Raw genomic sequence first — 11794 nt, 5'->3', positions numbered from 1 at the left:
ATATCCTTTCCTTTACAAGCCATATTTAACCTTACTTCATACAATGTGGTCATCATTTTGTAGAATAGTCCATCTCAGAGTATTACATGTACGTGTTATATAGATGGCTGAAATACGATTGTCCATTTCTAAATGCTTTCTTCATGCTAGAACCAACCAACTCTTCACATCATAATGGTCATTGTTCTGCAACGTTAAACGCAATGAATGAAACACTGAAATCAGTTAGCTACAACCAACCACCACTTCAGAAATATCCGAGTTAGAATTATGGATAACAAAAATAATCATTTCAATTACCAGTATTCTGGTTTCCCGATGTGAAAACCTTGTAATACAGTCAGACAAACTTATGTAATAAATAAAAAAATCTCAAAAACAAACATAAAAAGTAGGAATGTAGCTGGCAGCCATCTTCTGTACTGTACCCTATACGTACATGTGGAGGTATTGACAACATAAGTGCAAAAGGTGAAATGGCAATTATTCAGCTGAAGTAGTAGTGGCCTTATGACAAGCCTGACTGTGGTCCCAGCCTAGCTTGCTAAGAAGCGGTGTTTGACATATTCATTTAAAATACGCTAAGTTTCTTCTTGTTGAAGACACATGACAGGATGGAGCTTTAACCATAAATAGGCTGAAATATGACTATTCGAAGGATCTCTCTGCTCCAAAACAGGCAACCAGCATGAAAGAGCATGGACTCTTCCACTGGGAGAGATGGAGAGGAAAAAAGAGAAAGAGAGAGAGAGAGAGAGAGAGGGGCACAGGCGCTTTGTTTTTAGTCACTTGGTGAAAACAAACTGTCCTTTTACATCGAGACCTCCTCCTCTGTCCGTAATACACACTGTTCTGTTCTCCAGTGTGCTTCTTTAGAGTGGCATGCTGCCACATCCTGTGTGTGTCCTCCTGACGGGCTGTGTGATGTTGCAGTGTATACTAGGTTGTGTGTGTGTGCGCGCGTGTATACTGGATTGTGTGTGTGTGTTTATGTACTGGGTTGTGTCAGTGAGTGTGTGTGTGTGTACTGGGTTGTGTCAGTGAGTGTGTGTGTGTGTACTGGGTTGTGTCAGTGAGTGTGTGTGTGTGTACTGGGTTGTGTCAGTGAGTGTGTGTGTGTGTACTGGGTTGTGTCAGTGAGTGTGTGTGTGTGTACTGGCTTGTGTCAGTAAGTGTGTGTGTGTACTGGGTTGTGTCAGTGAGTGTGTGTGTGTGTGTACTGGGTTGTGTCAGTGAGTGTGTGTGTGTGTACTGGGTTGTGTCTGAGTGTGTGTTTGTACTGGGTTGTGTCAGTGAGTGTGTGTTTGTACTGGGTTGTGTCAGTGAGTGTGTGTTTGTACTGGGTTGTGTCAGTGAGTGTGTGTTTGTACTGGGTTGTGTCAGTGAGTGTGTGTTTGTACTGGGTTGTGTCAGTGAGTGTGTGTTTGTACTGGGTTGTGTCAGTGAGTGTGTGTTTGTACTGGGTTGTGTCAGTGAGTGTGTGTTTGTACTGGGTTGTGTCAGTGAGTGTGTGTTTGTACTGGGTTGTGTCAGTGAGTGTGTGTTTGTACTGGGTTGTGTCAGTGAGTGTGTGTTTGTACTGGGTTGTGTCAGTGAGTGTGTGTTTGTACTGGGTTGTGTCAGTGAGTGTGTGTGTGTTTGTACTGGGTTGTGTCAGTGAGTGTGTGTGTGTTTGTACTGGGTTGTGTCAGTGAGTGTGTGTGTGTGTATACTGGGTTGTGTGCGTATGCGTGTGTACCGGGTTGTGTGCATGTATGTATATACACTCAGTTGTGTGTGTGTATGTATACAGGGTTGAGTGTGTGTGTGTATGTATACTGGGTTGAGTGTGTGTGTGTGTGTGTGTGTGTGTGTGTGTGTGTGTGTATGTATGTATGTATGTATACTGGGTTGTGTGCGTGTGTGTGTATGTATACTGGGTTGAGTGTGTGTGTGTATGTATACTGGGTTGAGTGTGTGTGTGTATGTATACTGGGTTGAGTGTGTGTGTGTGTGTGTATACTGGGTTAAGTATGTGTGTGTATGTATACTGGGTTGAGTGTGTGTATATACTGGGTTAAGTGTGTGTGTGTATGTATACTGGGTTAAGTATGTGTGTGTGTGTGTATACTGGGTTAAGTATGTGTGTGTGTGTGTGTATACTGGGTTAAGTATGTGTGTGTGTGTGTGTGTATACTGGGTTAAGTATGTGTGTGTATGTATACTGGGTTGAGTGTGTGTGTGTCCTAAGAGTGTCCCTCTGTCTCCCCTTCCCTGGTCTCTCAGAGAGCCTGCTCAGTGCTGGAGGCAGAGATGTCCAGTAGTCTCCAGGCTGCGTTGGGGTTGAGCTCTTCCTGGTCCCGACACAGAGCCCACACGTACATCATCCTCAACACCTTCTCCTGGGAGGGGGGTTAGGAGAGAGAAGGAAAGGTTGGAAGAACAAGAGATATCACCAAGTGTAGGCGAGAGGAGAAAGAAGACAGGGCAATGGTTAGAAGAATGAGGAAAATATATAAAGGTTAATGAATGGGAAGCAGGAATGGGCTAGAAGAAACAGGGCTAGAAGAAACAGGGCTAGAAGAAAGAGGTCTAGGGAAGTAGGACAAAAGATACCATCTATATAAAAGCCTGTTAGATTTAGATTTAAAATCCTGTGAAATTTAATTTGAGATTCTGGTAAACTGTTTCATTTCATGTGTCCTAACAATTATTATTATTTGATTATTCTCCATGGCAACCTATTGATAAACGAATTAAAAGTTATTTCTCAGTTTTCAGTTGGCTTTTGTGGAGACCAGGGATATTTGTGCGTTTTTGACCAAATGTAACTGGTAACAAATACTTATTAAAATGCTATAAGTTTCCTATTGTTATATGTAAATACAAGTAATGTGTATGTAGAGAGGTAGCTTTCTTCACCAGTTTGTTTTTACCATGTTGTAATATGTGATTAGCTTACCAGTTGGTGTAACTGTAATGTTCATTCTCCTGAGAGGAATTAGTGTTATTTTTCTCTTATTGTAAATTGTGTATAGAGACTGCTGACATGACTGTTTACTGTAATAGTCTTTGACCAGAGTGCAGTCCGGTATCCGTCTACTCCCAGTGGCTAACCACACATTAGAGAGTATCAGACCGCATATTACCATCAAAGGCTAGAGAGATGGACAGGTTTAGGAGCAAAATGACCCATGATAGAGAGAGATGGGTAGAATAGATATCAGAGGTTGTAACCATGGTAACTCACTGGATCCCCTTCCACCAGGTCTCCCTTGGGACTACGAATCACCATGACCACCTGGGCCTGGAACGTGATGATCAGCACAGGGCCTTGATCCATGAGCTTCCCCATCGCCAACTGAGAGAGAGAATAATAGAAGGAATGAAGAAATGGCAGAGAGGGAGCTGGGGAAGGAAATTATGTTAAATCTGAAATAATGACAATCAGCTGGCTACCAAAATGTTGGTGACCGACTTGTATATGTAGCTCAAACAGAGTAATGACATGGCCTGGTTGGGCCTGACAGACACATTCATGTACTTACATCTATGTTGTCTATATCTAGGACCTTGGACTGGAACATTAGACCCAGGGCCCTGGCCTGTTGGATAGGGTGGGCCAGCTGACTGTATGTCTGAGGACAGAGAGAGACGAGGGTCAAAAGGAAGGAAGAACGCTATTTGAAAGTATTTTTCACCCCGATAGTGATAAGAAAATCGAATAAAAACTATATTTCTGAGAAAAGAAAGCATGCCAAGTAAACGCTTTTGTACAGACATTAGTTGTTACAGACATCAGTAAACATAGAAAAGAGGAATAGAGTGCAGCCTGTATAAAACTACTTACAGCTTCATAACACCAGTCCTTCAGGACCTCCAGCTCTCCACGGATCATAGCCTGCACAACAGAGCCACATAGGTGCATTCCTAAACATTAGTTACTGCAGAGCTGTACAGTTCTCTTATAACAAAGCTAACCAACATATATTCAATTCCAGTGATATGGATTACACTTCTGGTGAGCATTTCAAAAGCTCCAAGTGCTCATGACTAATGATTCAAAACAACAAAAACATTGATTTAACAACAAAAAAAAGTGCCCTTACCTCTAGGATGTTGGGGATGATGTCCTTCTCACACTGTTTGAGAAAGGAGTCCTTGTCAAAGCTGGGGTCTGCCTTTAAGATCTCGGTCAGCACCTGAGACATCTCAGTCTTCGAGAAGAGACCACCTGCCAACCAAATAACAAGGACTTGATGTAAAAGTAGTGGAAACCCATGTAGTCCAACCATCCATCAGAACATCTGAAGGAAAAGAGGGTAGTCACTTTGTGGCTATTGACACACCAGACAATATAACAGAGAAACTATTGTGCACACCCAGTAATCCCCTCAGAGTGATAGAATGATTAAACCGGGACATCAGAGAGAGAGGTTGTTTACCTAGTAGATCGGTGACTCTGTCGGTCACGGCTCGAGATGCTCTGACAAGGGCGTTGTCACTCTCATCATATTTCATTTTCATTTCAAAGAACCCTGAGGAGTGAGAAGAGGTAATATAGGAAATGCTGAACTGCAAATATCACAAAGACTTCTAAGACTCTGGGACCCTCCACAGAAAATCAAATAAGATACAATGTAAGAGAAAGTGTTTCTTGATCAGGAAAAATCCCATATCTGAAAGTCTTGACATCGAGAATTAGGTACAACACTGAAAATTTTACCTCCACTTTGCCCATATAATGAATATAGTGCCACCTGTTGACTGGTCAGTGAAGTGCACACAACCATGAATGTGACCTATGATTACATCACTCCCATGTTATCTGATGAAATACAGTAACATTCTCTTACTGTTGAAAACCATATTGTTGTCCTTGAAGTCCTTCCACTGTGCGTACCACTTAGAATCCTTGTGCAGAACAACACCCATGTCCTCTCTGTAAATCAAAATAGACCATTTATATCAATTGGTTGCATTTCCTAATAGTTTCAAGCATGGCTGAATGGACACACATAGCATTGTTGGCAAATGGGAAAACGTACCATGCCATGGTTATGAACAAGTAAAAAGGGGACATACTCATTGGCCTCAAAGACACGGTTGTCACTCTCCCCTCCCTTGAAGGAGAATTCACTTCTTTTCCTGAGTTGAGAAGGAGCCCTATAGGTACCATCGTCTACCACATCAATCTCTCTCTTCACTGACTCCATCCCCTGTACACACACAGAGGGAAGGGGAAAAGGAGATCAGTATATCAGTCAAATTATTCCATAGAATTCATGAAGTTTGACTCATTTTCAGCCTCCATTTGATGCTTCAATGTTTCTTAAAAAGTCCCTCACCAGCTGCTATTTACCCCAAAACAACTGGTTACAACTGCTACATTCTTACGCTTATTTAAAATCATTCAACACAATTAATGATAAGTAAAGCCATTTTTAAGCAGGAACTGGGTAAATAGCAGACAAAATAATAACATAATAAAGCGTAACCAATGTCCTTCAATGGAGAGTTGTGTTACTTATTTGAAATGTCAGTCTCTGACCTGTGAGATGGCCCTGAAGGCGCTGGTCGCTCCCAGCTTCTCTCCTCCCTTGGACACAGACTCAGCAGAGTGCCTGGCCGTCTTGGCTGCCTCCTCCACCCCCTCCTTGATCTTCTTCCCCAGGTCTGTACGGGTCACTTCCTCAAAGCCCTGGACAGACAGACAGACATGAACCACAACAAGTTATAATGAATTTACTTCAGGCAGATTAGCGGCAAGCTACTATAAATAACAGTTCCACATGAATGTCATCTTTGAGTTAGCACTGATATAGAAGTGAAGTTTAACTCATAAGCTGTCCAATACCTCAGATGAAATAAACATTTTATAAGAGGAATATAAAAACATATTTACACCACTGATGCGCTAAAAGGAGTACACAACAAGGGTTAAACATTTGCATTTAGGATTCATTCTGAGGGTTTACTTCAACTGATAAATGTCAATGACCTTTGTTCCATGCATCATTTTCAAGAGTGTTACAATGACTCACCTCCTTCACAGTCTCAGACAGAGTCCCCAGGGTCTTCTTGAACACCTCAGAGGTCTTTACCGTCTCTGATTCAATTGTTTTCTGGCAGAAAGAAACGGATGACATGGATGAGACGTCACATTAGTCAAGCATCAAGTGTGCATGACATCACAAGTGTTTGTTCGGAACGCAGATGAAAGTCAACTTGTCACCAACCCTAGTTCTGGGCAGCATGTCATCAAGACCTTCACTAGTTGAAGGTTAGTACTGGGCTGAAACAAGTCTGCACAACCAAGGTGAGTGACCATGGGCTTAAAGGGACATTACACTCCAAAACAAAATTAGAGCTTACAAATTTCCTCCGAGCCTGTTGCAGGGCATCCGACTCCTCCAGCCTCTTGGCCTCCTCTCTAAACTTCTTGATATTCTCCTTCATCTCCTTGTCCTTCCCAAACTCCTGCCTCAGGTTCTCCACAAACTCCCCGAAGAAGCCTTTACGACTAGGTCGTTCTGACGCATACCGCACCTGAGAGAAAGAGGGCACTTAAAATATAAGTGAATGACAGAATATTAACAGTTGGTGTATTGGCTAGTTAGCTACCACCAGATCCATCACTATTTGAAAGTCAACAAGGATAATGCGTTGGATAATGCATAGCTACCTGCACAGGGACAGCCGGAGACCAACATATCCTGTAGGCATCTCCTCTACTGAATGAGGAGACGACAGCACGGGATGGCAGGAGTAGAAGACGTCTTCCGATCAGCTGAAGAGAATTACATGGGCTATAACCAAACATTCCTATTGAAGCTATAACAATACATATCTACCTATTCTAGCGTTATGGTGTAAAATATAGAAATAATAGGCTATGAAGAATGCCTGATATGTTCAGCTAGCTAGAATGTTCATGAACACCGACCGGGGGGGGGGGCTATGGCCCATTTCATAACTGTCATAATGACATAATAAAATGTCACGTTATTCAAGAAATATCGTCGAATGTTAAATACTGAGCTGTAAAACAAATCAGTCAATATCCATCGATTGCCAGTGCAAGCAAGGGGGAGTTATACTAAAACAAATCTCACCTCATAGCACCGACACACGGAGGCTGCCATCTTGATCTTGAATGCATTGGGCAATGAATGGAGGAACGTCTAACGCCCCACCCCGCAGACTGTCGACCAATCGTGCTCAGGTTGTTATGCTGCGTCACGCGGTTGCTAAAACTAATCGTCACCCAATCCCTTTTTAAAGTCAGGGTATGAATCAGGAAACGTGCCTATTTTCCTCGAAAGTATGTAATGTCACGATTCAAAAGCTATACAATATTACAGATAGCAAGTTAATTATATCACATCACGGAAAATATTTGTAATGTTGTACTTCTTGTTGACGAAATTCAAGCTAATGTTGTGTTTTTGAGCTGGCGCCCAATTGACTCCCATTCACTCCTTGAAGGAGCTGGGGCAACTAACACAATGGGCGTTAATACGATTCCAATGGAGTTTCCCATCTCCTTAAAATAGTGTCTCTGATGGAGCACGTGCGACTCCGCTGCAGCTGACCTCCTGACGGATCCAATGGGTGGAGACTAACTTGAGGAGGTGAGTGTGTGTCCTGCTGTCAAGTGCCTTCCCTAGCATCAGTAAGGAAGGTCTGCAACCTGGTCTCTGAGCATTTCGTATTTCTGTATGATATGTTACGTTTTGTATTAATCTGTGGATGTCCATCATCCATTTCGTATGATATGTTACAAATTGCAATTTGTACAATATGTTATGAATTTGCCAAATATTCAATGTTTTTTTATTTATTTAAACAGGTAAGTTGACTGAGAACACATTTACAGCAACAGAATGGGGAATAGTTACAGGGGAGAGAAGGGATGAATGAGACCATTGTAAACTGGGGATGATTTGGTGGCCATGATGGTATGAAGGCCAGATTGGGAATTTAGCCAGACACCAGGGTTAACACCACTACTCTTAAGATAAGTGCCATGGGATCTTTAGTGACCACAGAGAGCCAGGACACCTGTTTAAGGTCTCATCCGAAAGACAGCACCCTACACAGGGCAATGTCCCCAATCACTGCCCTGGGGCATTGGGATATTTTTTTTAGACCAAAGGAAAGGGTTCCTCCTACTGGCCCTCCAACACCACTTCCAGCAGCATCTGGTCTCCCATCCAGGGACTGACCAAGACCAACCCTGCTTAGCAAGCCAGCCATGGGATGCAGGGTGGTATGCTGTGGTATGTTACGAATTTGCAAAATGTATTATGTTTGAATTCCAATTTGTTGTGGCTAATGTTAGCTAGCTCTAGGGGTTAGGAGTTAGGTTCAAGGGTTAAGGTTAGGGGAAGGGTTAGCTAACATATTTACAAAGTAGCTAAAAAGTACGAAATAGTTGCAAAGTAGTTGCAAAATGCTAAAGTTGTCTGTGATGAGATTCAAACACACAACCTTTGGGTTGCTAATGATTATATCAGCGGGAGGAGGGGTTTAGGGTAATTAAATATTGTGTGGCTGAAGGGCGGGTTGGTGGCGGGCAGGTTGAAAATCCATGAATGGATCATTCTTGGGCAATTTATATAGGATACATTGAGGTTTCTCTTTCATTATTTTAGGCTATCTGGTATTAGTGCATAAGCCTAAACTTTAGGGCTTAACTGTACGCACGCCAAAAAGCCTGCAAAGCCAATCTCCAAATAATGCTTTGGGAATGGGCAAAAAAATCCACGGAGGCAAGGACATTGTCAAAGTTAAATTCTATAAGACAAAAGCTGTGAAAGGAGAGTTGAAAATAAAGGTGAGCAAGTGCCAGACAAGTAAAGTTTGGGAAAGATTTGGGGAAGTGGTAAAAGAGGATGATAGCAGTGGTATGTGTGGTAATTGTGAGGCAATATACAAATTCGACAGTCACAAAACGGGACTTCAAATAGGCCTATGGCATGTCAAGGGAACTGTAGCTTGCTGTTTAGATGGGGTAAATGGAATCTGAAATCTGGACACTGGCTGTAGGTCTATAACCTCTCACACAGCCTTAACAATAACTCCTGCAGAATTAAGCATTTATTGTAGTAAAATTATTTACCAAATGTAGGCAAAATTTGGACTTGGCAACAGGAGTGGAGAAATATGATTTATTTATTTCTGCATCTTGAGAGAATGCAATGCTCAGTTAGATACAATATGTAAAGGTATTGTCTTCATCATAAAAGCTGATAGTAGGCTTTTTCAACCACATAAAATATGCATCGAAGCCTAACTGAAATCTTATCAGAAACACATCGCATTGTTTTCATAGCTTTCTTTTTCCTTACAACCGGTCAAACTGATGTAATTTGGACATTTTGCACAGAAAATCTTTCCCTTTGTTTGTGCGTTATTGTATTTTCTCCCCGGTCCCTAAACGTCTTTGCTCCGCGAAAGATGACAGAAAATGTAATCAATGTCAACTAGACTGAAGATTCATTCTATCGATCTATTACATTATTCTGTTGAGCAAAGGTTTATTTAGTCTTCTAGGGCAACGTATGATGACAAAAGAGAAAGAAGACAAACAAATAGCCTACCAAAATGTCGGAAATTATAAGCAGAAACATATCTCTGTCAAAAATCGTTCTGTCATATTTGACTGTAGCCTAAAGCGCATTTTATATATTCGCGGGTTAGGGTTGGTTGCGGGCCTCAGATTTTCACTTTATCACATATAGTCTGCCGGTTGTGCATGGCGTATGAGTTATTTACAATTTCGGGCGGGTGCGGGTGAAGAAACAGCTAACCTGCGCACCACTAGTTCGCGTTATACCCTCCTTTAGTTTTTGCCTTAACTGAAGTAACTATTTTATGTAACCAAACGTAACTTATCATACTAATTTCAGTGTCCCGGAATGAAATTTACTATGTTATGTCATACTATGAGACCAGTCTGCCATTTCTAGACAGAAGTTTGATTAAAAAATCTAGATATCTTTGGCATTGACGTCTATGCTAAAAACTATTTACATGTTCATATTATGGGCATTGAATATATCACATGGCTTTTTCTTTCCAACTCTTCACTGTTGAGTTGAGACTGGTGTTTTGAGGGTACTATTTAATGAAGCTCTCAAGTCCTCAACTGGCAGCTTCATTAAATAGCACCTGCAAAACACAAGTCTCAACGTCAACAGTGAAGACACGACTCTGGGATGCTGGCCTTCTAGGCAGAGTTGCAAAGAAAAAGCCATATCTCGGACTGGCTGATTAAAAGGTTCAGATTTGCAAAAGAACAGACACTGGACAGAGGAACTCTGGCTAGAAGGCCAGAATCCCAGAGTCACCTCTTCACTGTTGACGTTGAGACTACTGTTTTGAGGGTACTATTTAATGAAACTGGCAGTTGAAGACTTGTGAGGCATCTGTTTCTGAAACTGGACACTAATGTACTCCTATTTCTATTCTGGTTAGAGCCAGTTTGCGGTGTTCTGTGAAGGGAGTAGTACACAGCGTTGTACGAGATCTTGCGTTTCTTGGCAATTTCTCGCATGGAATAGCCTTCATTTGTCAGAACAAGAATAGACTGACGAGTTTCAGAAGAAAGGTCTTTGTTTCTGGCCATTTTGATCCTGTAATCGAACCCACAAATGCTGATGCTCCAGATATTCAACTAGTCTAAAGAAGCCCAGTTGTATTGCTTCTTTAATCAGAACAACAGTTTCCAGGTGTGCTAACATAATTACAAAAAGGCTTTCTAATGATCAATTAGCCTTTTAAAAATGATAAACTTGGATTAGCTAACACAACTTGCCATTGGAACACAGTAGTGATGGTTGCTGATAATGGGCCTCTGTATGCCTATGTAGATATTCCATAAAAAAATCAGCTGTTTCCAGCTACAATTGTCATTTACAACATTAACAATGTCTACACTGTATTTCTGATCAATTTGATGTTATTTTAATGAACAAAAAAGTGCTTTTCTTTCAAAAACAAGGACATTTCTAAGTGACCCCAAAATTTTGAACAGTAGTTTATATATATATATATATATATATATATATATATATATATAAACTACTGTTCAAAAAAATATATATATAAGCACAAATAAAACATGACAAATCACTCAGAAATACCATTACAGTCTTCCACAAATAAGTCCCCAATCAATACTTTAAATTGCCCGAACGGCACTAGGACATCAAGATTAAATGTATTCAGAATGTTGTTCCTGCAATACGGTGCATTAAAACTAAAATAAGATTTACCTAGCTCGGCGGAGACCCTAGGAACCTCAAAAGTTAACCAATCCTGTGAACGGGTTAGGCAACTACAGTGTCTATACTTCAACAACAAAGTTAGATAAAACGGCATTTATGAAGTAGCTCGTTGTAAACAAAAAGGGAGTAATGTTGAGATCTATAAGGTCATTAGCGAAGTCCAGCCTACCTTTTGATACAGGATGCAGTGATGAGTATCAAAACTGTCCCCTGTTACAAAACCAAGGACACTATGGTAAACTGAGTCCCAAGGTGTAAGAGTAGTAGCAGCTGCACTTTGATAAATAATATCACCATAATCAAGAAGTATGAAAATGTATCCACTCACTACTGTAAGTCGCTCTGGATAAGAGCGTCTGCTAAATGAATAAAATGTAAAAAGGTCGACTGAATGACATAATAGCCGTCTGTTCAAGACCTCACCTCTCAACCTGACTTTCTCAACTTGATGAGGAGAGAGACTATACCTGAATATTATTAGTATGCAATTAATATTGATTTGTTTTAGAGTGATGTAAATA

The 11794-nt window shown here is 41.1% G+C and overlaps 1 protein-coding gene across 1 annotated transcript; it reads right to left on the bottom strand.

Moving 5' to 3' along the window:
* Positions 1–2141: 2141 nt before the first annotated feature.
* On the bottom strand, positions 2142–7405 carry LOC109872159 (mitochondrial import inner membrane translocase subunit TIM44). The gene is made up of 13 exons (XM_020463279.2): positions 7095–7405; positions 6665–6769; positions 6355–6528; positions 6024–6104; positions 5531–5680; positions 5065–5198; positions 4836–4921; positions 4425–4517; positions 4089–4213; positions 3830–3880; positions 3528–3617; positions 3230–3340; positions 2142–2381 (listed from the first exon to the last, which is right to left on the bottom strand). Exons 1-13 carry the CDS (start codon positions 7122–7124, stop codon positions 2262–2264), a joined length of 1350 nt encoding a protein of 449 aa, XP_020318868.1. The 5' UTR covers positions 7125–7405; the 3' UTR covers positions 2142–2261.
* Positions 7406–11794: the final 4389 nt, after the last annotated feature.

The sequence above is a fragment of the Oncorhynchus kisutch genome, linkage group LG27 (assembly GCF_002021735.2).
Source record: "Oncorhynchus kisutch isolate 150728-3 linkage group LG27, Okis_V2, whole genome shotgun sequence".
NCBI classification, from domain to species: Eukaryota; Metazoa; Chordata; class Actinopteri; order Salmoniformes; family Salmonidae; genus Oncorhynchus; species Oncorhynchus kisutch.
Note: the sequence above shows the minus strand (reverse complement) of the source record. Positions and strands in the feature narration are given on the sequence as shown.